This window comes from Cygnus atratus, chromosome 11 (genome assembly GCF_013377495.2).
Source record: "Cygnus atratus isolate AKBS03 ecotype Queensland, Australia chromosome 11, CAtr_DNAZoo_HiC_assembly, whole genome shotgun sequence".
Lineage (NCBI taxonomy): Eukaryota > Metazoa > Chordata > Aves > Anseriformes > Anatidae > Cygnus > Cygnus atratus.
The window spans coordinates 1618136-1645312 of NC_066372.1; the positions used below are offsets into that span (position 1 = coordinate 1618136).

The 27177-nt window shown below is 34.9% G+C and overlaps 1 protein-coding gene across 1 annotated transcript in view; it reads left to right on the forward strand.

Moving 5' to 3' along the window:
- The window catches only part of DMXL2 (Dmx like 2), a 55011-nt gene that overhangs the window by 20753 nt on the left and 7081 nt on the right, over positions 1 to 27177 (forward strand). The window contains exons 13-39 of the mRNA XM_035553927.2: positions 273 to 394; positions 1450 to 1539; positions 3518 to 3635; positions 4356 to 4475; positions 4889 to 5116; positions 5897 to 7576; positions 7864 to 7974; positions 8726 to 8895; positions 10239 to 10336; positions 10493 to 10658; positions 11599 to 11863; positions 12591 to 13690; positions 14745 to 14936; positions 16508 to 16584; positions 17147 to 17277; positions 17989 to 18237; positions 20236 to 20417; positions 21171 to 21301; positions 22346 to 22431; positions 22680 to 22881; positions 23682 to 23799; positions 24590 to 24652; positions 25050 to 25136; positions 25214 to 25335; positions 26110 to 26248; positions 26770 to 26830; positions 26913 to 27040. Of these exons, the coding sequence (XP_035409820.1) occupies positions 273 to 394; positions 1450 to 1539; positions 3518 to 3635; positions 4356 to 4475; positions 4889 to 5116; positions 5897 to 7576; positions 7864 to 7974; positions 8726 to 8895; positions 10239 to 10336; positions 10493 to 10658; positions 11599 to 11863; positions 12591 to 13690; positions 14745 to 14936; positions 16508 to 16584; positions 17147 to 17277; positions 17989 to 18237; positions 20236 to 20417; positions 21171 to 21301; positions 22346 to 22431; positions 22680 to 22881; positions 23682 to 23799; positions 24590 to 24652; positions 25050 to 25136; positions 25214 to 25335; positions 26110 to 26248; positions 26770 to 26830; positions 26913 to 27040 (6236 nt within the window). The remainder of the gene's footprint in view (positions 1 to 272; positions 395 to 1449; positions 1540 to 3517; positions 3636 to 4355; positions 4476 to 4888; positions 5117 to 5896; positions 7577 to 7863; positions 7975 to 8725; positions 8896 to 10238; positions 10337 to 10492; positions 10659 to 11598; positions 11864 to 12590; positions 13691 to 14744; positions 14937 to 16507; positions 16585 to 17146; positions 17278 to 17988; positions 18238 to 20235; positions 20418 to 21170; positions 21302 to 22345; positions 22432 to 22679; positions 22882 to 23681; positions 23800 to 24589; positions 24653 to 25049; positions 25137 to 25213; positions 25336 to 26109; positions 26249 to 26769; positions 26831 to 26912; positions 27041 to 27177) is intronic.

Genomic DNA, 27177 nt, shown 5'->3' on the forward strand with positions numbered 1-27177 from the left:
GTGAACAATGGTTATAAACAATAATGAATTCTGCTTAGGTTATTCAAGGTTTATGAGGAGTTTTAGTTACATAAATGAGCAGAAAGTTATTTCAAAGTCTAAATAATGTTGTTTTAATGCACATAATTTCTTGGGGTGTTTGTGCTTCAGTATTTTATGACAGTCATTGTTAGAAACATTCAGATATTGTGAAGTGGATTATAATTGACTACGTGATACTATTTCATGCTGTTTTTTTCTTTAACTATAAAGTTTTTTTGTGTTTTCTGTAGGTACATACTGCAACTCCGCTAGTGCTTGTTTTGTTGCATCTGATGGCAAAAACCTGAGACTCTATCAAGCTGTTGTAGATGCAAGAAAACTTCTAGATGAACTATCTGACCCTGAATCGTCTGTAAGTTTTATGTAGCAATGGCTTGAAAGTTTTAAAATAAAAGTTAAGGTAACTTTTAAACTTTTTTTTTCCCCTCTCCAGTGATTTTTCTTATTTCCTCATGTCTGTATATTAGCTTGTATAATTACATGTTTTGCAGATCTCTGTAAACATTAGCAGACAGGAATGTGGATATTACTACTAGAAGTGGCTGAACTGAAACAAAATATGGCTGACAAGTTTCCCCAACATGTAGTATGTGGTGAAAGAAAAAATGGGATTTTTGTCTTCTCGGAAGAGGGGAGTCAGGAGCAAGTGGGCAGGTGAAGATAGAAGAGAAAGACTAGGGTGTATACACTTATACACTAGGGTGTGTATATGAGGGAGGACAGAGATGATGGGATAGGAGGGAGTCAGGGCAGGTTATTGCTAAGGGTAATATTGGCTCTTATTTTTTCCATTGTAGTCTATTCTTTCTGTTCTTTTATTATGTTTCATTTCTATGACTGAGCAAAGTAAAACCTGGCCTTGTAACTGTTACTGTATAAATAAGCACATTTTTCATTTTTCCATTCTTCTGTTATTTTTTAAGCTATCCTGTAAGCTATAGCTTGTCAGTATTCAGATCAGTCTGAGAAACCTGTTACAGGAGCAATGACTGTGAATGCTCCAGCAAAAATCAATAGTACATTCCATTTATATATAAGCCGTATTGATTTTTTTTATTTATTTCTGTGTTGTGACAAAACCTGAAGCTTTAAACAAAAGTGAAGCAGTGTATTTCAGTTTCTCATAGTACCTATACTGTTATGTTATTATGAAAAGATAAGTCTTTAAATAAACATTTACTTTCTATGTAAATTGTTATGCTATCCCCATGAATAGCTGCAGACTCAAAACAGTGCAAATGTCCTGATGAGTGCATTATTCATAACTGCCAAAATGACAACAGGAAGAAGCCTATTACTATTTACAGCAACAAGGAAAATTATAGCATCAGTTTATTGTAAATGATTGCGATTTCCTTCTGTCTGAAGAAAAAATATGCTAACTCATCCCATTTTCCTCTGTTTCAGAAACTTATTGGGGAAGTGTTTAACATTGTGAGCCAACAATCTACTGCTCGACCAGGGTGCATTATTGAACTTGATGCAATAACTAACAAAGTAAATAAATGGTTAATTCTTTAGGGTATCACATAAAACTGTTTAATAGCTTTGTTGCTGATTAACCTAATCTGTTGAAAATACAGAAAAGAGAGGACGTTTCTCATTGGTGATAATGACTGCCTTGAATTTTTGTGAATGTTGAGATACCTTGAATGTTTTTGTGAGACAACTTATAGTTGTTAGGAGCTCAAAGCCTGTTGTTATAGAGCGTAACAATATTTTCTAGGCATAAATATTGTTTAAAATAAACTTGACTGAATACTGCTTTATACCCATCGTAATTTAAAGAAAGAAAAAAAAACAAAAACAGCTGCCTCCAGAAACCCAAACAAACAAAAAGACCACCACCAACAACAAAAAATAAAAACTACAACTTAAGTCTTCCAAAATGTAGTAATAATAGCCTTGTATGACTTACAATTTTGTGTCTTTCTCATAAGACACACTTTTACCAGTTAACTAATATAGCTACGTGTTTCAATCAATGAATTGATTGAATGGTAGTACTATCAAATTTAGTTCATATTGTTATTTTGATCTTGCAAGTTCCAGTGCTGTTTTCTGTTAGGTAGCAGCCTGGGAAAATAATTTATTTTACCATTTTTTACTTAGACATACAGACATTTTTGATACATACAAAGAAGTACTTCTCTATTTGACAATGGTTTTTTTTGTCTTGTAAGTATTAATCACATAGGACCTTCAATTTTAAGTTCAGGTTTACAAAATATTTTTTAGAATTTTTATAGATTATTTTATGACTTGACATGAGGAGTACAGGGAATAGCTTATGAGGTAAGAAACGGTCTTCTACGTAAGACCTATGTTGTGGGAAAGACAATAGCAAGACATCCTGGGTGTCTTTTAGCTCCTTAGTCATACTTTCAAGCCTCTAATGTCCTAGTATAAAGCTTAATTAATATTTGTGGACCTTACCAACTTCTACGGAAATGGTAAATAAGTTAGTTGGGTTATTATTTTTCAGTATCCAATTTTTTTTTAAATGAATGTAGAAATCAATGTATCAATTTGGGAGGCTGAGACTAGGAAGAGCTTTGGATGTGAAAAAACAGCCTGCAAAGATTCAAAAGGGCTGCAAGCTCTGGAGTCAGGAAGAAGCCCTCTCTCTTCTACAAGAAAACACTGAATCCAGTTTCCTTAGAGGGCATCCCAATCATGATGGTGACCAAAGACTTTCCCATAATACCAATGTCATTCATGCATCCTCTCACTACCTCCTTTATCCCCATAGCACCTGCTGAAGCTCTAAAAAAACCCACATTTTATATTGAGTCAGTCAGCTTTTGCCAATTTCATCCTGGTAGGATTTCAAAAATACCTGTGTGAAGGAAGATGCCTCTCCTTGCTTCTCTGGAAAAAAATGTGTTCAAGAACATGAAAACTTTGCTGTCGCTGTCTTTGGGGGACACATTTTCCTTGTCTGCAGAAATGGATTTCACTGCCAGAAGCCTCCTTTGTAGAGGGGTGGAGGTACTGAAAAGAGGTCTGTTGCTGTCAGGAGGAACAGCTGTTGAGTTATAAGAGAAGGAGTATCAGCAGTTTCTTCCTTTTATTTTTTTTTAGCAGATTTCTCAGTGCATTGCAGTCATCTTTCCACTGAAAATTGATAGAAGTCTAAGAGTTGTTGCCACAGTCCTTTATTCGATACCTAAAATAAATAATAATAATAATAATAATCTGTCATTAGCTTCAGCAAAAATATTACAGAATTAGTCTAGTATGGTAGATTTCATTGAAACTTTTGGAATATATACACAATAGGTTCTAGAACATGCTGTTCTTAATGTAAGAGATGAAAATGTTCTGTTTTTCTGATGTATTAAGATCGTTTTCAGCATTATAAAAGAAAGTAAGTTATCCTCAATCGATAGTTAGATTGTACAAAAAAATAATTATGTTAGTAAAAAATGTTGTTATACCATTCTGAAAGCATAACTACTGCTTGATTTTACAGTGTGGCTCAAACACACAATTACTTCATGTCTTTCAAGAAGACTTCATTTTGGGATACAAACCACAAAAGGAAGATGTAGAAGGGAAGGAAACAGAGATATTTTTCCAGCCATCACAAGGTATAGTGTAAGAATAACTACTATGAAGTAGGTACCAAAACTGTTCTTAAAGAATACTTAAATCTAGCAGGCAGCTACTAGATTCATTTTTAATGAGAATATATTGAATTCACTGAAATGGCTGATTCACATTGCTCATATAAATCGTTACCTACATGGTAATGGTATTAAATAAAACTATTCTAATTTGCCTACAGTGAAATATTTTAACTTGTATGACAAGGTCTATTTTTCAAAATGCTTTGTGTTATATTTTAAAGATGTGTACAAAGTAGACTAGAAGCGTGTTTCCTGAATTAATGTGTTGTTCCAGGTGATAAGGTGCATATGTCTGACTTTCCCTTTTATCCTATAGAAAGTAACTGGGGAATTTGGTACTAGACTTAAAAGTTAAAAAAAAAAAAAAGGAAGGAAGCAAGCACTGTGAGAAAACTGTTTTATAATCTAGCAGAGCAGTTCAAATTGATTAGGAAGGCAAATACATCTAATAAGTTAGATTTGTCATTAATACTCAGGTTGGCTGTACGTCAGTCTCTATTTTACTGTCTTCTATAGCTCTGAACAAACTAAATATTGATTAAAATGTTATTAATAGTACCGTTTGAGTATTTTATTTTGTAATCAAACAATTTCAAAGAGGAAAAAATATTTTTTTAGTATCAGTTTTTATCAATTGTTGAATGTAAACTTCATGATTATGGTAATGTGTTTAAATTACAGGGTATCGTCCACCGCCTTTTTCAGAAAAGTTCTACCTAGTAGTGATTGAAAAAGATAGTAATGGCTGTTCTGTTCTTCAGATGTGGCATCTTCATCTCAAATCTGTGCAAGCCTGTTTAGGTGAGTGAGTGAGTAGTTGTATTTTCTTAGAGATGAACTTTTAAGTAACATGACAGAAAATTTGAGGCTTGGTGTTCTAGAAAGCAATAGAAGGAGTAAGGTTTCTTGCAAATATGGGTTGCATTCTATAGCTATGACAATATGAAAATTTGTTAAAAGAGTAAGTAATATACTTAAGCACTGGATTCTTTATTTTAAACTCTTAAGTATTTCAGAATACTATGGATATCTTAAAATGAGTAGTCATAGCATAAAATTATTTGCAGTAAAACTAAGCAGCCAATACACGATATAATTATTTTCTGCATAACTGAAGCAGTGCTAAGAAAAACATCTGATTATAGCATGTTTATGCTTTGTCCTCACATACAAACATTTTTAACACTGTTTGCAATGATTTTTCTTTTATATAGCAAAAACCACTGAAACTACTTTATCAGAGAATAAGCTTAGCGTACCTGAACAGAAGACTGTAGATTCTTCTCCAGATATATCACCTGGCGTAAGTCCCATTCCACGATCTTCATCAATCGCTAATCTTCAGACTGCTAGTAAGCTCATTCTGAGCTCCAGACTTGTATACAGCCAACCACTGGATCTTCCTGTTGGTGTAGAAGTAATAAGAGCAACTCCTTCAGCAGGTAAATTTAACTTTTTTCTAATTAATCCACTAATTTATCTGCTAGTTCATAAGCTAGTATATTCTCAGCCTATCACTCTCTTGATTAACTGATACAGGCAACATGGGACTAAACAGGCGCTCTTAAATCCATATCCATGTCTCTCAAATCAAAAATGTGCATTTTGCAAATCACTCCTTTCTTAATTGTATCAAGTCCTCATAGAAAAGCTTTTTGTGAAACTTACTGCTTTAATGACTGGAAACTTAACTTCTAGTCTTAATTTATTTATGATCAATTTATACCCAATTGTTCACCTGCCAACGTTAATCTGATGAGTATATGATGCTTTTTTTTTCTTTTAACTTGATATACTTACCCCGTCTACTTCTGTCTGTTTGTCTCTGTGTCTCTCATAATATTCTTAAGTACCATCGTGCCCTTTTTAGGTTTCATTTTGGTAGGCTACACAAGCCTAATCTTAATTTCCCTTATTGCATCTGATTAAAGCGTTGTATTTCTTTATTATTCTAACAATTCTTTTCAGAATTAGTTTAGTTCAAGTTTATTTTCCTTGAATAGTGACCAGAACTGCAGATGATTAACATCTAAACTGTTAAGACTGTTATCAGTCTTAAAACATTTGCCCTTACCCAGCTCCAAATTACAAAAAACAAACAAACAAACAAACAAAAAAAACACCAAATTGAAAAGGTCTCTATTAGTAGTTACAATGTTGTGTCTGTCTCATATAGGTATTTGACTTTTATTACTGATACTAAATGTTTGTTCTGATTTCAGGTCATTTGAGCTCTTCATCAATATATCCAGTCTGCCTTGCACCTTATTTGATAGTAACATCATGTTCAGATGACAGAGTGCGATTCTGGAGATGTACTATAGAGAAAGACCTGAACAGCAAAAATGAGGAAAGGGAAACATATCATTGGAGAAAATGGCCTTTAATGAATGATGAAGGAGAAGACAACAGCAGTACAGTCACCATAGTAGGAAGGCCAGTTGCCGTTAGCTGTTCTTACACAGGACGTCTTGCAGTAGCATACAAACAACCCATACAGCAAAACGGTTTTGTTTCAAAAGAATTTTCCATGCATGTTTGTATACTTGAGTGTGAGTCTACAGGAGGATCAGAATGGGTTTTGGAACAGACAATTCATCTGGATGATTTAGTTAGGGTTGGAAGTGTACTTGATTCAAGGGTCAGTGTAGATAGTAATTTATTTGTTTACAGTAAATCAGATGCATTTTTGAATAAAGACAAATACCTGGTGCCCAGTATCAAGCATTTGGTGCATTTGGATTGGGTATCAAAAGAAGATGGTTCACATATATTGACAGTTGGAGTTGGTGCCAACATCTTCATGTACGGAAGACTTTCAGGAATTGTAACAGATCAAACAAGCAGCAAAGAGGGTGTAGCTGTCATTACTTTACCACTAGGTGGAAGCATAAAACAAGGTATAAAGTCAAAGTGGGTGTTGCTTAGATCGATTGATTTGGTATCATCTGTAGATGGCACTCCTTCACTGCCTGTTTCTCTCTCATGGGTGAGAGATGGTATACTGGTGGTGGGAATGGACTGTGAAATGCATGTTTATGCACAGTGGAAACACGCTGTCAAGTTTGGTGATGGTGAAAGTGATGTTTTCACTATTGAAGACCCAGCAACTCAAGATCCACTCAAAGCAAGCTTGATAGCAAAGAAGACCAGTGTAATTGATGGGGCAGGTATTGTGGATGATGTTTTTGGCACTCCAACTGTAATTCAAGATGGAGGCCTTTTTGAAGCTGCTCATGTTCTTTCACCTACTCTCCCTCAGTATCATCCAACCCAGCTATTAGAACTTATGGATCTGGGTAAAGTTCGCCGAGCCAAAGCCATTCTGTCACATTTAGTTAAATGTATTGCAGGAGAAGTTGCAATAGTTAAAGACACAGACACGGGAGAAGGAACTGGTCCTAAACGCCATCTTTCTCGCACCATTAGTGTAAGTGGTAGTACTGCAAAGGATACCATCACAGCTGGAAAAGATGGTACTCGAGACTACACAGAGATAGACTCCATTCCCCCACTGCCACTTTATGCTCTGCTTGCTGCAGATCAAGATGCCACTTATGTTTCCGAAGAAACTTCTAAAATACCTCAGGGGTCTGAAGATCATGCTAAAAGAAAAACAGAGGATCAGTACTCGGATCTATTCCAGATTCAGCCTGTTACAACTGATGACTTTATTGATTTCGAGCCTGAAAAGAGGGAGAGTAAATCCAAAGTTATTAATCTCTCACAGTATGGTCCGACTTACTTTGGCCGAGAACATGCCAGTGTTCTTTCAAGTCACCTGATGCACTCAAGTCTGCCAGGCCTCACTCGACTAGAGCAGATGTTCCTCGTAGCTTTGGCAGACACTGTGGCAACAACAAGCACTGAACTAGATGAGAACAGAGATAAGAATTACTCAGGTTAGTAACAAGCATATTATTAAATTAACATTCTTGCTCTTCCCAGCTAAGGCAAACTTGCTCCTTGAGTATTTTGGGGTTAAAAAAGCTGGAAGCTAGTATCAGTTATTCAGATTAGATACAGTAGAGCAAAAACCACTTTATAAATCTATGTATTTCAAGCATAATACTTCATCGCAAACAGCAAAGTTAGAAACATACATTCCTTACATGCTGCATACAGTAAGTCATATATATGCCCATGTAGTCATCTGCATATTCTAAAGTCAATATTTTGTATTTTACAGGAAGAGATACTTTAGATGAATGTGGCTTACGATATTTGTTGGCTATGCGCTTGCACACCTGCCTTCTGACATCACTACCACCTCTGTATCGAGTACAGCTACTTCACCAAGGTAATTCTTGGAATGTGGCATTACTTTCATTTTATCCAGTTGAGCTGACAGGACCTGATAATATTTGATTTATATTGTGATACTTTTATTATCTCCATATTAATTTTAGATGACACCTGTTCCATTAAGGCCCTTGTCTTGCAAAGTATATGCTTCCCTGCGTGCACTGCGAACAGACAAAAATGTAAAACTCTAGAATAGAAGAGAGATTCTATGCCATTCAGTTTGAGCATGAATAATTTCCCCAACCAGATAACATACAAATTGTATCATATTTTACATTGTTTCTGCTGGAGGACTGAAGGGTTTGCTTTACAGAAGTACATTTTTATCTTCCCTCCAAGATAATTTTATTATTTTCATCACAGCAGGTTTTTTTCTTGCTCTGAGTAAATGCTGTTGTGAAATACAGGAAAGAAAAGCAATTACTGCCTCAGCAGCATACAGAAAGGTTTCTGGGCCAGGATGGGTCTGTCTCTGAGATAACTTATTTTTGCTTCTAACACCATACGAAACTCAAGAACGTATATGAACAGGGTGCTGGAAAGGAATGGAGGAAGCACCAAAGAGAAACATATATTTCAAAGAGAGAAAGAAAAAAGATGCTTCGACTGCTCCTTGAACGGTTGTGACAAACAGTCCCTCTCACATCTACTAACACTCTTTGCAAAAATCCCACTTTGCCTCTGACATATTCCATTTGTTTATTAACAAGTTTTAATTTTCTGAATTTTATTATGTTATTGTTTAGGCCTATCTACTTGCCATTTTGCATGGGCTTTTCATTCTGAGGCTGAGGAGGAGTTGATCAACATGATTCCAGCTATCCAGAAGGGAGACCCACAGTGGTCTGAATTAAGAGCTATGGGTATAGGTTGGTGGGTCAGGAATATCAACACACTCCGAAGGTGTATTGAGAAGGTATTTTTTATTGCTTACAAATATAGTTATGTGCTGTTATGCTCTAACAGATACTTAGGATGACTTGTATAGAGCAGATCCCTTTGCACTCCAGCCCAGCTACTATTTTAACAGTTGTTTTTTTTTCCATATCCAGCACTGAAACATTAGTACTGTCAGATAATGTTGGCAGTTCTGATTTACCACATTTGAGTTAGGAAAGCCATTTCTGAAGGACCTAATCTTTTTCCCCACATTTCACAGTATGTTTAAGATTATATTACTCTATTTTAAGAAGAATCATTCTTCAGATATGTGACAGCATATATCTATTGATGAAACAGGAAATTATTCAATACTGGGTCTTATTTAAGAAATAATCATTTTAAAAAGTATTATTCAAGACAAAAATACATAAAAAATCCTCTTGTCAATTCTGTTGGTTTTGATAATAAAATAGTATAGAACATAAAAGGCGTGAGCAGAAAATAAGTGCAGGTTTTACTCCTTTCTGAGAGTCACAAAAATAGCGTTTTATAGAAATATACACCTGTATTATATGAAACCAAAATAACATCAAATCCCATTTTCATGCAGAGTTTTTTATGGGAGCTCTAATAATAGATAAAATGCAGTATATTTTTTAGATATTATTTTAAAATGTTTCCCGTAGGTATCCAAGAGATTTAAATTCTTAATTTAATAAGATTTTCAGCTTTCTTAACGAGTTTGATGGATTTGATTTATTACTAGTCTTTGCTCTGAATTACAACAATTAATGTACTCTTTGAATTGTTTGTGGAACTTCATAGTTTACTATATTTCAGAGGTAGTAAAAATAATTTATTTTAGTGTTACAGGATATTCGATGAATCGAGGAGCAAAACTTAATTGTTCTAGTCCTCTAAATCTAATGCAATTACATCTCTGAGTCCTATACAGGGGAAAAAAAAAAATTGGTCATTAAAGAAATACTTATTATTAAATTACTTATTGTAAGCTATTAGCTTACAAATATGTAAATAATGAATTGCAAGAGGAACTTCACCTAATAGTATAAGTTATTGTAACACTTTTGAGGAAAAGATTTTTATTTTCACAGTTGTAATGTCCCACTGTAGTGATGGGGGGGGTGTTAATATCTGCAGTAGTGCTGTTTTTCTGAACGTTAAGAACATTAACTGTGTAATGAGCTGTCACCTATCAAAAAATTACTTTCTGCAAAACATTCTGAAAGAAATTACTGTTGCTTTATATAAATAATGCGGTCGCCCAGACTGTCCTCTCTGACAGAGAACATATGTTCTTAAGCTAAAAGCAAGTTTTATATTTGCAGTAATAATACTAGATTTTGCTTACTATAGGTTGCAAAAGCTTCATTCCAGAGGAACAATGATGCCTTGGATGCTGCACTTTTTTATCTTGCTATGAAGAAAAAGGCAGTGGTGTGGGGTCTGTTTAGGTGAGTTCTACTAACTGTAAGTTTGATTAAATCATAATTGAACCAGGAATGCAAAATAGAAGTCATTCATGATTAGAGTTTAATTGGCGTTGTTCAATTGATTGTATCCTAAGGTTATATAATAAGAAGTTGTATATATTGCATTTCTTTATGCAGGTCCCAGCACGATGAAAAGATGACTGCTTTTTTCAGCCACAACTTCAGTGAAGACAGATGGCGAAAAGCTGCTTTAAAAAATGCTTTTGCTTTGTTGGGAAAACAACGCTTCGAACAATCAGCTGCATTTTTCTTGCTAGCAGGTTCACTGAAAGATGCTATAGAGGTATTAGCTTTTGAGAAATTATGTTTCAGTTTCTAGTTTGAACTTCGTAACTGCATCCTTAAAAGCTGTTCTGCTGCTCTTTTTCACAAAGTGTGGCAGCAGGAAGGGTATGTCTATACGTGACCCCTTTGTGCCCTGTAGACATGCCATTTACTTTCACACTACTGTTAAAAACAGCTTAGAAGCTGATCTGAAGGCCAGAAGTATTGAAATACATCAGTTCTCAGTAGAATGGCTCCTGGGAAGAGCAGTCATAACCCTGCTGGCAAAACTTTGGTTCGTTGTAATTAAGTTGTTGCAATGCTGTGTTCAGTTTCCAACTATTCTGCATTCCCTAATGTTAGAATATCAAGTTAAAAAAAAAAAAAAAAGGAAATCAGAGAGCTCTTCTGAAGCATCCTGATAATCCCTTTTTAGTGGAGCTGTGATGTTTCCTGCCAAAAGGGAGGTGAGAGTTGTCAGCAGGGTCATAACTTAGGCAACATATCTCAGGAGAAAATGGAAATTAGAGAACTTTTATTTATCCTTCCTATTGTATGCAGTCAGTGAGTCTTTACCTGTAAAAGTACATTTCTGCAGATGAGTCAGTGGAAGAAAATCTTTCCAGTGATGTGCTAACATTAAAGTTGGAAGCTAAGTTTATTCGACTAGCTATAACGTCTTTACCTTTACTACTGGTATATTATTTTTTGCCATGCTGATGTACTGCCATGCATACTAGAATTGCCGAAATAGAAGTCAGAACACCTCTTCCCAAACATGGAAGAAAATGTCATTTGGATATATCTCACCACATTTTTGACTCAAAGATCAATATATACATGAAAGATAAGAGAGAAAAAATCTGTTCTGTAAACATATATTGCTATTCACTTCACTGTTGTTTTAAAAAACAAACTTTTCCTTATAAAGAGACCTTTTCCCCCCTTTCTTATCATAGGTGTGCCTTGAGAAAATGGAAGACATCCAGTTGGCTATGGTTATTGCTCGTTTATACGAATCAGAGTTTGAAACCTCTGCCACATACACCTCCATTCTTCATGAAAAAATTTTGGGTTGCCATAAAGATGGAACTGGGTTCAGCTGTACTAAACTGCATTCCGATCCATTTCTGAGAAGCATTGCATACTGGATAATGAAAGATTACACTAGAGCACTGGACACTTTACTGGAACAAACACCTAAAGATGACGATGAAAACCCAGGTAAGGAGAAAACATTAGTCTGATGGAATTCTCTAAGACAGAGTAGAGAAGGGGTAATACTTTCTGTGTATGCACATACTCCCTTTTCTTGAAATGTCATTATGCTGAAATCATTTACTGGATTATGTACTAGCCCACTCAATTTCTTCTTCATTTTTTTTTCCCCAATTTCTTCCAGGGGCTTCTCTCCAACCCCCCTGTATTGAACTTAGTTTTGCTGTCAGATAAACTCTGGAGGGCCTTCCTTGTTTAGTACTTCCCTACAATACCTCTCTACTACTTAGTGCTCATTAGTCTTTTCCAGCAGACTTCAAATTCTCATTCTTGCTTCTAGGAATCAGCATTGTCAAGCAGGGCTTCCTATCCCGTCTCTTTTGAGATCAATGTTAAGTGACAGATAGGTGGCTCCATACATTTCTATAGTATATTCCCTCCCCTAGGAAAATATCCATCTGTATGGCCTTCTCAGCTTCTTGTAGGCTTAGCTGAGTAGAATATAGGAGTGAAGCAAATGTGAGAATTTCTTATCTTTCTACTCATCCAGCTCATATCTTTAATCTTTTTGTGGGGAGTAAGTAATACTTTTGCTTTGTTTTGGCAACTAGACCCCAAACTGTCTTTGATTTTGTGTTTTGACACATCTTTGTAATGCAGGAAATATTGCAAAGCAAAATAATACCATTTGAAAGCCATTGTCAATAGATGTCATATCTGTTTAATTCCTTAGTTATTGTCAAGTCATGCAATCCTGTGGTATTCAGTTTTTACAATTATCTTCGGACCCACCCTTTGCTCATCAGAAGATACTTCAGCTCTCCAGAAGGGACTTTGGCCACCTTAGGTCTAAAAACTGAAAAAAGCTTTGTTGATAAAATTAATCTTATAGAAAGAAAATTATTCTTCACTACTGCAAATGCTCACTTTAAAGTGGGTTGTCCTGTACTAGCCCTTGAAGTTCTTTCCAAAATTCCAAAAATAAGAAAAAAGTCTACTATAACTACAGAGAAAGATGTATCTAGTCCTCCAATACAGGCTGGTGTTCAAGATTCCAAAGCCCTAGGGGGTGGTGCTGGAAGTGGTGATATAGACTGGTCAAAGCCAATTTCAACTTCCTTTGCTCTGGAGGGTACTGTTGAATCTTCAGCACAATTTGACTGGAGTCAGCCAGCAGTAAAATTTGATGATGAGCCTCTTACTCTTGACTGGGGTGAAGACAAAAGTGAGTCAGACAATGAGGATAAGGATGTTGGCATAATGATGAAAAATTCAAAATCCAGTTCCGAGAATGAAGAACAAGATAAGAAAACCTCAGACACTAATGTCTCACAAACACCACATGGAGAGATTTCTGATATTGGAGACACTGAGGTTGATGTTATTGCTGAACAACTCAAGTTCAGAGCCTGTTTGAAGATCCTGATGACTGAACTGAGGACTTTGGCTACAGGTTATGAGGTAGATGGAGGAAAACTCCGATTTCAGCTGTACAACTGGCTTGAAAAAGAGATCGCTGCTATGCATGAAATATGCAACCATGAAACAGGTGGCAGAGACTACTGTAAAACATATACCAAAGTAAATGGGGATCTACTTGATCATGAGGATATTATGGATAAGCCAGACATTGGTTCCTATGAACGGCACCAGATAGAAAGACGTAGGTTACAAGCGAAACGAGAACATGCTGAAAGACGAAAGTGGTGGCTGCAGAAGAACCAAGCTCTTCTAAGAGTTTTTCTAAGTTATTGTAGTCTTCATGGGGCACAAGGTGGTGGTTTAGCATCTGTAAGAATGGAGCTGAAATTTTTGCTGCAAGAGTCACAGCAGGTAAAGCAAATTAAACTAATTTACTTTAACAAGTCTGAACAGTTCTGGACTGACAGTTTTGTCAAATGCTTATGTTTGTGGCTAGATAGATACCTCATGTTCTGCAAGTCTAATGTGTTTGGGGCGAGAACTTGGTATTTTAGAGTTTTATGTATCCACATCCTGGTTATTTGGTTCTTCAGAATCTGCTAGAGGGTTATGTTACCTGTAATTATGGTACATAAATGTTGCTGTATATATAGTAGCTGCAGCATTATATTTATGTTGCAATGAAATTATTATATAGGTACCTAGAATATTGTGATCAAAACTGTAAGTTAAATTCACAGTTGATGAAGTATGATAAAATCTCATTCCTTACACCTCTGCAAATCACTGCAAGGGGGCTATAAGGGGTGGGATCTTAGTGTCAAGGCTCAACAAATAATACCAAGTCAGACAGTGTAGTGCTCCCTTTTACTATATTATGTCATTTTCTACATTTATTTCATACAGAAATAGATATTTTCCAGCAAATGTTAGTGACTAGTCTGAGCAAATACTCTGATATTGGGCAAATCACTTACCTGGCTCCGGTCCCAGGTTTTTCATATTTAAAACAGGAGCAATAGTTGAGTGTTTTGGTGGTGGTGGACTTAGTCTGTCATTTTAAAAGGGGGGGGAGGATGGATGAAAAAAAAACTGTTCTTTTCCACTTGAGAAATGCAGATTAGTGCAAATTTGGCTTTTATTATTAAACTCAGATCAGTCACTAGTATGTCAACCCATGCTACTGCAAGTGCACATCTAGTTACTGTTTCTAAGTAGACAATCCCAACACTTCTTAATGAACTACATAAAAATACTTTTCCTGCACTAAATCAAAAAGTGTTCGAGCAAACTTGGCTATCACGTCATTCGTGTTTTTGCAGTAAATAAGAATTTACTGAGTAGATGTCAGTGGAAGAGAATAAATAACCCTAGAAAAAGTATAAATAAAATTACTGTTTTTCGTTGTTGTTGTTTGTTTGTTCTCAAAGTAATCATTTTAAATGCAATCTTTTCTTTTAAACAGGAAACTACTGTAAAACAACTTCAGTCTCCACTTCCATTACCCACAACGCTACCATTGCTTTCTGCAAGCATAGCATCCACAAAAACTGTGATAGCTAATCCTGTGCTGTATTTAAACAACCACATCCATGATATTCTTTACACTATTGTGCAGATGAAATCACCACCACATCCTAATATTGAAGACGTCAAGGTAACGAAAACAGTTCTCAGAAAAGGCTAAATGATTATTTATAAAATGGGGAGAAAGCCGGCGAAAATAGCGTATGAGTTAACTTTTCAGCAGTTACCCCTTTCACAATACTGACCTTCTCCCTTAAGCCTAGAGAACTGAAAATGGTAGATAACCACTTGTTTTCTGACATTTTTTGGAATCTGGTTAGTTCCCTTTCATCCAAATTCTGGTCAGTCATTCTCAGGAAAATATTCCAAGTTTGGATGTTCACTAAAGTACTGAATTCTTGCTCTTAACCATGTCATAATGCCATAACTGTCATCATCCAGGTCAAATCTGGTAGGGAGATCATGAAAGTAGAGATGGGAGGCTGTAAGATAAAGCTTTCTCATAGTATAGTAACTATAAATCTTACTCCAGCACAAATTTCTCCAGTTGTACTGATTTTCCTGGAATTGTGATGAATTACTTTATCTGGCTCCATACCCTACAGTGAATAAGGACTGTTCAGATTCATTAAGTAGAGGGAGAAAAAAGCCAAATAGCCCAAGACTATTGCATAGTTAATTAGTAAGATGCTAAATCATTAGATTGTGCATTTAGATCAGTACTCATATTCATTAAATGAATTTGATTTTCTATTGACTAGATGAAAGTAGAGAAGAAATAGGAAACTAAGCGGGTTGTCCCATTGCAAGTCAGTTAAAGATTTCTAGAACTGTAATCCAACCTCATTTATTTCTCATTTACTCATTATGCAATAGTAAGCATCTTTTTAACTCTAAAAACTCACATTTTACATGCATTTTTATTTAAGAGAGTTCAGAGAAAACTGACACTTACTAACTGCAAAACTCTTTAAATAATTTATATCTGTAATCTGAGATCTAACATCTTATTAAATAGATGGTAGGAAAAGATGGAAACAAATAATTGATTTTAAAAAAAGCTTACAAGCTTACATTTTTAGCAGTTTCACATTACCATTTTCGTCACACTTTGGATTCCATCAGACTTTCCAAGAAATTTTTGCATTTCTTCTTCTATTTAAGAACTAGAGCATTTCTGCTGCATTGCAAGGCACTAACGGAGTACTATTCTTGTTACTGAGAGACTCCTGAAAAATTTTAAGCATATAACTGAGGTCAAAAAGAGAGTATATATATAATAAAATAATCATACAATTATTACACAAACTTTTGTATTACGCATATGAAGCAACTAATACTATATTGAGCTATGATGTCATATAATATGGCTTCCAAGAACCATTCATACTATAGAAATCATTATTACAACATTGTGAGAGTTCTATAAAATCAATTATCTTGACATAATATTAGATGACATAATATTAGAATACGTATGTTTAGATTTTGACTGTTATCGACTGATCTCCATCAATCAGTTGAATTTTTAAAATACTGTATTGTAAACCTAAGGTTATTTTTAATTACCATTTCCTGCACTTGGTTTAAAACTAGGAGATTTCTGCATAACACATTTTCAAATGCTGTTTAGAAAGAAATGTGGTTTACACACCATTTATGTATAATTTATATATAACTTACCAGCTGTTTTTATTTTAGGTGCACACGCTTCATTCTTTAGCAGCTTCACTATCTGCTTCCATTTATCAAGCACTGTGTGACAGCCACAGTTACAGGTACAAATAGAAGTTTTCTTACAGTCCTACATTTGGAGTATACTTTGTGCATCCAAAATGGAAATCCTTCATGCTTGTGTCTAAGAAAAGTGATTAAATTGCTGTGTATGGCTGTAGATAATTATACAGCTTACACATTGTTAGCTTTGATACTCCAAATCAGTTTTATACACATAAAATAACAGCAGTAGTTTTGTTCCAACAAATAACAGGACAATCTGGTATCACTCTTAGGATGCTTCTGAGAGAACATGTGAGTGCTGTTTTCCACAGCACATCCATTGCTGAATAGGGGTGCACAGGAAATATCTGAGCCTAACTTAAGTCAGGTTTCAGAAAGTTTATATTTAAAACTAGAACTGGAAGAGAAAGCTGTAAAAACATACAAAGTTTTAATTTTAAAAAACAGTTTGTATTCCATGAAATTATATAACTCTTTACTTAATCCTGTAGAATTTTAAATGTTGCATTTTCTAACTAAAATGAGAAATGTACACATACTTGATTACAAAAATATTCTAAAATCCTTTCTCATCAGAAAAAAAAATTGATTTGTATTTAGCAGTCAAACAGAAGCAAATCAGTTTACAGGGATGGTTTATCAAGGACTGCTTTTGAGTGATCGACGCCGACTGAGGACAGAAAGTATTGAAGAGCACGCAACTCCAAACTCGTCTCCTGCTCAGTGGCCTGGTGAGACAAAAATAATGGTTATTTTAAACACCACTCACTGGACAAGCTCCACATTTCAATATTTTCTCACTGTTCTGTAATATAATAACTTACAGTACAACTTGATGCTAATCTTTCATCCAAATCTGGATGAAATGGTGGATGATCAATGATGGATAAATGTTTTGTATTTAGTTCTCAAATGAGTAACAGCCTTTAGCTTCTTCACATATCAAAACAAAAAAATAAACTTTCTGTATTGCAAGCCTTATTCGAAGAAGAGATGAGGATCCTCAGGATACAGTCTGTAAGCTGTTAATTTGTTGTCCTAAAATGTTTTCTTCCAGTCTTTCTCACCCCCAAGCAAAGCTTTTCTGTTAGCTGTTTAAACAGTACTGTCTTACATACATACTTTACTTGCTGTAGCCGTCAAAACAGCTACTTTTGATGTACTAACATAGATTTAGTATTTTGAGGTCAACTCTGGCAATAGTGGAGGAGTTTCACAGGCAAACTGAACTGAGACACAATTCAGAAGTCCCAGACCAAAGAAGGTTTTTTTACTTCAATCTTTATGATTTTAAGAAAAATAATAATAGTATGTTTCATCCGAATAAAAGTATCACGTGGCTATTAGTCTGTTTACCATAAAAGGTAGAGAAGTCACATTGACTTTTTCCCTGTTTGTAAACCTACTCATTTAATACAGAACTTTTCCTCTTCTCTTTGCAGGTGTGAGTTCGCTTATAAATCTTTTAAGTTCAGCTCAGGATGAAGATCAACCAAAGTTAAACATTCTTCTTTGTGAAGCTGTTGTAGCTGTCTACCTGAGTCTGCTTATACATGCCCTGGCAACCAATTCATGTAACGAATTATTTCGACTAGCAGCCCATCCATTGAACAGCCGAATGTGGGCTGCTGTTTTTGGTGGCGGAGTGAAACTACTTGTAAAACCTCGAAGACAATCAGAAAATATTCCAGGTACTCTGTTTTCTGAAGGTCATACTAATGATTTGTATTTTGTACCTTTTAGTAACTTATAAGGGAAGATTTCTTTCCTTTTAAAGATAAAAAACAAGCAAGCATTATTTTAAGTATCTATGGGCAAGAAATCTGTTACGTTAGTAAAAAAGCCAAAAAAATGTTAGTCTTTCTTACAGTTGTCCTTTGTACTGGCACCCAGCATATTTTGAATTTACCATTGAAACAATACAGGTATTTACTCAGAAGGCAACTTTTTAATTTGACCTGATAATTTAACTGTGATTTTAGATAGTGGTATTAATTTTAATTCGGGTCTTGAAGACTGTTGTCTGAGCACTTGTTAGGTTAAAAAAAAAAAATCCAGACTTCATCTTTGTGACTGACTGTTGTCACAAAAAACAAGAGTGTCGATGGGATAGAGTTTTGATTTTTTTTTTAATCTCTACTTAGATTGGATATAGAAAGTCATTGGACTTCAGCATTTAATTACTTTTACACACAACATAGTTTTCTTGGGATTTTTCCTTCAGTCTTTCTAAAACAACGATGAAAAATTTCAGTTCAAGGTAAAGCAAAGTGCTTAAACAGCAAGATAACAACAATACTGTTAACAGTGAGCCATCACACCAAGTAGTTTTGACAAGTAGTGATGAAATCAGTGTTGTGACACAGGGAATGTATCCCAGAAGCATGGTAAGCAACCTGCACATGGATTGCTCTGTGTATTTCCCAATATAAAAGTTTCAGAATTACTAGTATACATCATTATTTTTCTTAATGTAAGAACTGATGGCACTTAGAATGGCATTGCCAGTACTTTTGTAACTCAAACCTGCATTTGATATTAAACCACCAGAAAAATAAATTAGTGATGAGTAATTTTAACTCAGATGTTTTGATTCAAACAAGCGTCCTAAGCATATTTCTTTATGAAACTACTATTAGGTGCTTGCTTATAACACTTTTCAGTGCTTTCAGTCATTATTTTTAGTGAAGAATAGATGGTATAAATCAGTGCTAATACCTAGGTTTTCTGTATGTGAGAGAGAAGCCCTGCTGTATAACTACTGCAGTAACTTGGAAACAAGTTACTTCTAATCACAATGATTGCTGTCATTGATGACATTATCATACAGTCACCATTGGTCAATTAACATTCTGAATTGCATCATTATAAGTATTCATAACTTATTTCTCTTTTATGGAGTAAATTAAGCTTATTTGAGAATAATCATTTTAGGAATGATCATTTATTTTGACAATGTGTTAATATAAACAACTTTTTATAAAAAGTCATATTTTCATTTGAGATGTATTCTGTTTTCCTTTAACCTACAAGCTGCTACAGTTTCTGATGTTTCAGAGGATGTTAATGAAGGTTTGTAAAAACTTGCAGTGTAGATGAATATTAGTGATGGCTTCTAAAAAAAGTTTTTTAATATCTACCTCCTTTGTAATAAAGTAAGTGTAATCTTCAATGTTACCTGCCCAATGACACTTCAAAAGTCTAATTCCACATTTATATTTTGATAACTATTAAGATGGTTTAAATCATAACATTTTACAATAGACTTCAGTTGTCAAAAAGACTACTCAAATTCTCTTTACTATCTTAAGAGTTCCTTGACTTATATTTTGAATAACTAATGCTAATTAGTGAAAATTAGTGCTAATTAGTGAAAATGTATATATTGCTTCTATTTCTGAACAGAATATCTTAATTTTTCTTTCTTGAGAAGCTAAATGCTACATCTACTGAAAACTTCATCCAGATAATAAAACGTATTTCTTATGATATACCCAATGCTACAGTTATTGAATTTATCATAACAGAACTTTCTGTATGATTACACTTAATTTATTTAGGCTGGCTTTGATTCCTGAATTGGTAGAAGTTAGTACCAATAATAATGTTTTAATTTCCTTCAATTATAAAATACAACTACTTTGAAAGATGCGATGTTAACATCAGCTTTTCAAATTATCTGAGTTTAGCACCGCCTCTTCCTTCAGAAGAAATGGATAAACATCGTCGTCGTTTTAATATGAGAATGCTCGTGCCAGGAAGACCAGTGAAAGACAGCACTGTACCACCACCTGTGCCTGCAGAAAGACCCTCTTACAAAGAAAAATTCATCCCTCCAGAGCTCAGCATGTGGGACTACTTTATGGCAAAGGTAATTTAAAATGGAAAATATAAGTTCGTAGAATCATAGAATCATAGAATATCCCGAGTTGGAAGGGACCCATAAGGATCATCAAGTCCAACTCCTGGCACCACACAGGTCTACCCAAAATCTTAGACCATGTGACTAAGTGCACAGTCCAATCGCTTCTTAAATTCAGGCAGGCTTGGTGCACTGACTACTTCACTGGGGAGCCTGTTCCAGTGTGCGACCACCCTCTCTGTGAAGAACCTCTTCCTGATGTCCAGCATAAACCTCCCCTGCCTCACCTTGACACTATTCCCGCAGGTCCTATCACTGGTGATTAAGGAGAATAGGTCAGCGCCTGCTTCTCCACTCCCCCTCACAAGGAAGTTGTAGACAGTTACAGTTACAGTTACTTTTGTGAAGTTACAGTTCACAAAAGAGTATTTCTACTCCCTTAAGTTCTATAGGACAAAAATAATGTGAAATTTTTCAGTGCTCTTCATAGTAAGCCGCATCATCTTAAAAAGCTTCATCTTAATAAAAGATAGAGTCTCAAGTCTGTTACTTACCTCAGGTCTGTTACTTAACTTTCAAAATAGGGCTCTTGCTAACAATAGAGATAAACACTGTTCCCATTGCTACTTGGTGTGTTTTTTTTTAGGGAACCTTATTTATATGTTGTTATCGTTGTCAAAGAATTTAAATGATACCTAAACTAAAGGAGTCTAAAGAGATCAGGAAACTACTTTTAAAGCAGACTTTTATTTTGCATTGCAGCCATTTCTTCCTTTGTCAGACAGCGGCGTAATATATGATTCTGATGAAAGCATTCATAGTGATGAGGAAGAGGATGATGCTTTCCTCTCTGACATACAGATCCAGGAACACAAAGATGCCAATTCTTACAGGTTAGAAGAAGTTGCCACTGTTTTAGAATAATAATGTCACGTGCTTACCTTTTCTTCCAAATTAAAGAACATACAGGTCTTCTACACAGTCCACAGGTTCAGTTGAGTATTTTTAGTGCCATGGATAGTTGTACCTCTGTCAGTGGGATTACAGGAGCAACAAATTTTGATCACAGTAACAAACATTTCCCCATTTACTTTCCTGAAGAAAATGGGATTAGCAAGTCAGAGCTGTGTTTTGGCTTTCCTTGGTGGGAAGGGAAACAAACAAGAAATACCCTAAGAAGAAGACAAGTAATACCTGTCATCTTTAAGACACAAGGAGCATGAGCTACTACAATGCCAGCTCTAGAATGATGTTTCAGAAAACTGATTCAAGTGTGATTGATCCTTAGTTCTTGAATTAGAGACAGATTAAATAGAACACTTAAAGAGAAAATGTTGCAAGATACAAGATGTTGCAAGATGATACAAATGTTGCAAGATGCTGGAATAAAGCACATGAACTTAGCATTATAAAAGTGGAAAAAAATTATGGCTTTTTTTAATGTGTTCTACTTTTCGATTCTCTCTTTAGTCCTTACACTCTACAGGCTTTGTAATTTTAGTACCTGTGAGACTCTTTCAGTTGGGAAAACTTCTAGCATGAATACCAAATTCAAGTAATTGCTTGTCTGTATTCATTGTGATTTCACTGGAGAACTTCAAGAAGTATTTCAGGAGGCTTGTACTTAAATCACATTCTTGCAGAGGCTCACATGTGCACACTCTTTTATATGATATGTTTTTTATGGAAAATAATTCAATAATCTTAAATTTATAAAGAGAAAGCGATGCTTACTGTTATGGGAGGGGAGACAGCCTTACATTGCATAGTTGATAGATATGTCTCTCTCTACATGTCTGTTAAATTTAAAAACCTTGGTGAACCATCTGTGCTGTTTTTCTGATCTGTGTATTAGGTAGAAGAAAAAAAAAAACCTGTTCTGCAGACAGATATGTTAGTGTTGTTTTAGCACAACTAAAACTATTCTTTTTATACAGCTGGGCTCTTCTGCATCTGACAATGGTAAAACTAGTTCTGCACAATGTTAAGAACTTCTTTCCTATTGCCGGTCTGGAATTCATTGGTACGTGAAATTCAACTTAACATTTTAGTTTTCTTAACAAGTGTCTTTCTGTCAGACTGCTATAAATACATCACTTAATTTTTATTTTAAAATGTATATAATTTAAAACACTATTTGTGACAGTTGCAAACAAATACATTTTCTTTGAAGATTTTTTTAAATGATTTTATTATTCTACTTTTTTTTTATATGCGCTGTAAGTTATATTATTTTTTCTCTAAGCCTTACTTTTTAATATTTCTGTTTAGATCTGCCTGTAACATCACCATTAGGCATTGCTGTAATAAAAAATTTGGAACACTGGGAACAGATTCTTCAAGACAGAATGGACCAGTTTGAAGGCCCACCGCCAAACTACATTAACACTTATCCTAGTGACCTTGGAGTAGGTGCAGGACCGGCTATTCTCCGCAATAAAGCAATGATTGAACCTGAAAACACACCATTCAAGTAAATATTTTTTTCCCTAGAAAAAAAAAACACATTCCTTGACCATGGACATATTAAAGATTACTTCCCCCTGAAGCTAAACAGCCAAATGAAGATTAGCTAGATCTTAGTTCCAGACAATGCTTTACAGAAACCATTTTCCTATGTCCCTGTGTGACTTCTTATGCAGCTGTCTCCTGCAGCTGCTTTTCTTATTCTGCTGCACCTTTCTCAGATGCATTAAGAAAGGAGAATAAGAATGAAAGAGCAGTGCTTGGAGGACTACAAATTGAGGGCAATAGCTCCTGCTAGGAAGACCCTATTCAACCTCTTTTTCTGTTCCTCCAGTAGTAGCTATCTCCCACCCTACCTCAGCCACAAAAGTTATATAGTATATGCAGATGCCAGTAGGAGAAGAGAAAAAGAGTTGTAGTACAGTCCTTATAAAGTCAATCCTCCTATGTTGGACCTGTGTCATGCTTGCAGGTATCTTTAAATGCAGATGTTGAAGGATATTTCCAACTCAAAAATAGTTTTGCTTTTCTCCATATACTAAAACACAACTTTTGCTTTGTTAGCTGTATGTGACTATATATGAGATATATAATTTGCATGGTTGGTACTGTAGGATTTTATTAACATATTCTAACAAATGTAAAAAAAAATGTATCCCTTGATATTTGCCATGTACAAATTAGAACTTAAATTTGGAATTTCATTTAAAGTAATTTGGAGTCATTCTCCAAATTTAGGGATGGATAGGGGGATGTTATCTACCTTTAATTAAACAGAAGCCTTTTCATTTTTCCTGCATCATCCAGATCAAAGGATTATTCAGCTCTTCCAGCAAAAAGGCTATGGCATTTTCTTGTGAAGCAAGAACTTCTTCAGGAGACCTTCATAAGATACATATTCACAAAGAAAAGAAAGCAAAGTGAGGTAAACAAAGGATATAACTTTAGTTTTTTTTTAAGAAAGCTCAGTTATAACTGTTCTTCAGTCTCTTCAGTATCTTTTAAATTTTCTTTCTATTTTTGTTGGCATTTCAATTTCTTTCATTTCACAGTGTTTTTCATTTAGTCAACATGACTGTCATGTTGTTTATTGAAACACTAACTGAAACAAATATTTTTAGACAAGACATATTTCACCTTACCTTTATGTATTTGAATACTGTCCTAGTAAAGAAAAATAACATTTACAATAAAGGTAATAAGTAAATAAACTTTTGTATTCATATATTTTTTGTTGTCATATTGAAAAAGAAATTTCAATGAGCTATTACTTTGTGTATATGTATATATGCATGAGTAATATATACATATAAAAGTAATATTATATAATAATATATAATATGGGGTTTTATGAATTGTACCTGTTACAACTGTAACGAGTTGTAATTGTAAATTTTAACCAACACCAGTACCATGCAAAATAACTATACTATTTAATATCTTTAAGTTTTCTTGTAAGTATGGAGTTTGTGTGTGTATTACTCCTCCATTTATTTGCTATATCATACATTTTGTGTTCATCTAGGAGGCATTACATTTTAAGTGAGTTTGTTTAGATTGCTGCCATAGGTCCTGTGCCTTTTATAAGAAGTTAATAATACATTTGTCATCATTTGCTGACAGTGGCCTTTAAAATCTAGTTTGGAATGTTTCATTCTTTTTTTATATTTGTTTGTGCATGTGTTTTGTGTTTGTGACTGTGTGATGTTATGTAGTCTGTAGAAGATCGTGTGGAGCAGGTCAAACAAAACTGCGTAGCAGAAGATCACAAAAACAAGGTAGTATCCCTTCTCCCAAACCTCTAGCACATTCTTAAAAGTTCTGTGGAACTGGCTTTTCTTTCTTTAATGTGACTAACAGAAGCTATGTGTTCTGTGTAGTCTGTGTGGCAGGCTTTTAATCAGTGAATGAATTAACTTTGGATGTCCTATAATTGGGATGAGTGAACACCTTGTAAACAGTGTTGCGCACGCAACTTTGTGTTTCTTACACTCAGACATAACTTCTGACTTTTAGAACACCAAACAGTATGAGAATTCTAAAGTTTGCTTCCTAAACAATGCTGAGGCCACTGAACTTTTCTTGCATGAATTTTGTATCGACTTTTGCAATCTGAATGTACCACTACAAAATGGATTTTCACTCTAATTAAAATTTCTCATAAATGTTTTGTAGGTTGAAGCAGATCTTGGCTACCCTGGAGGAAAAGCAAAAATCATTCACAAAGAATCAGATATGATAATGGCATTTGCAGTTAATAAGGTAAGCCTTAAATATTACTAGTATGTGCAATAAATCTTAATTAAAGTTAGTATAAGTTTTCTGTTTGTTCTGCATAGGCAAACAGCAATGAAATTGTTTTGGCATCTACACATGATGTTCAAGAACTTGATATTTCAGCTCTACTTGCTGCTCAGTCATTTATATGGATTGGGGAAGAATATGACAGAGAGTCTAAAAGGTAGGATTATTTCTTTGTGGTTATAGTAAGAGTTTACCGTGAGTCTGGGTATATAGTTATATAAATGTTGACTGTACACAAAAGAATGTTAATTGAATAATCTTTAGTAGGTTTTAGATTACGTTCCAAAGGAGTAGTGGTGAGGGAAGGGAAAAGAATATTGCTATGTTCTACACATGATAAAAATAAGATTTTGAGGGGTTTAAGTATATTGGGCATGTCTGCACTGTTCAGTGAAGTAAACTCCTGTGATGCATAAGCTACTAAAGGAAGCACTACCTCAGAAACACTTGCAGTTGCATCGTTGCAGTGTTGAGGCTACTTGTGGTAGCTGATGCTAGCTGTCTAGTGCAATAGGCTGAACTACAGTCAGCTACTACCATTATCATGGTGAGAAGTGTGAATGTGTCAGCTGCAGAAAGCACTTACTTGCACTACACTTCATTGCACAGAATAGATGCACAGGTCATCAATGTTGGACGCTGTATTATCCTTCTGTCCATTCTTTTACCAGCAATGTTCTCCTCAAGGGAGCTTGTATTGTCAGCATCTACCATGGTTAGAATCATCTGTTCAGGTTAAAAATTGATATATTTGGAGCATTTGGAAAATGTTTGTATAATGTAAGCGTAGGAATTACGCAATTATTGTCTCATTATAATTACTTCCTCTATCCACTGTCATTGGGCTCTAAACCATGAGATAAGCAAACAACATTGATAGCAAAGCATTTTTTTAAAGCAAAAGCTGCCGTGTTTTGTTTTTTTTTTACAGTTCTGATGATATTGACTTTCGTGGTTCTACCACAACACTAACACAGTCAACTGCACCATCTTTTGGAGTGAATCAGATACAACCATCTTCATCTATGCCATGGTTAGGCAGTGGTCAAACTAGCACTGGAGCTGGCGTGGTAAGTACTTTTGTTGCATGCAGCTCTGGACACTATTATTTTTTCGCTGTATTATTTAGTAAAGTCCTAGAGTATATAAATCATCATACTGTTAATTCAGTGTTAACGTAAAAGGCCTGCAGTGACCAAGACCTGACAAAACTAAGTATTTTCTTGTAGATTGTGGCATAGAATTATTGGAACTTAGAAAAAAATGGGACAGTCAAGTTTTTCTTACGGGACCTTTGAGGAGCTAGGACTAGCAGTTTTTCAAAAAGAAAAAAAAATCTTGCTTTGGGACTAATATCAGAAGTATTGCATCAGATCTCTGTACAATAGAAGATAACATGATCTGAAATTTCGTGACCGAAAATCTAAAATCTAAAGACAACTAGACATAATTAGCTACAAATAATGTTAGTTTACAAGCTTTTTAACTCGGGGAACATTTACGTGTGGTAGAATAAATACGGTTGAATAATGCGTTTGTGTCTTATCTTGATTTTTATTTTAAAATTATTTTTTCCTTTTTTTTTATGAAGCTTATTAAAAGGAATCTGAATAATGTCAAGAGAATGGCTTCACATCCAGTCCATCAGTATTGTAAGTAAATCAGAATTGCCAGTACGAAGTAAATATTTTTTTATATTATTCTGTATTAATGAACATCTGTTTTTGATCTCAGATCTTACAGGAGCACAAGATGGTAGTGTTCGAATGTTTGAATGGACAAGGCCACAGCAATTGGTATGCTTCCGACAGGCTGGGAATGCCAGGGTTACAAGAATGTATTTCAATTCACAGGGCAATAAGGTAGGTACAATTTAGAATTTTAAATTTCATTATTCATAAGAGAACACATTTGATAGTACTGTGACCTCTAAAACAGTTCTAATTGATAACACACAAAACTCGTAAGATGGCATAACCAGTATGATTTCATTTTCGCT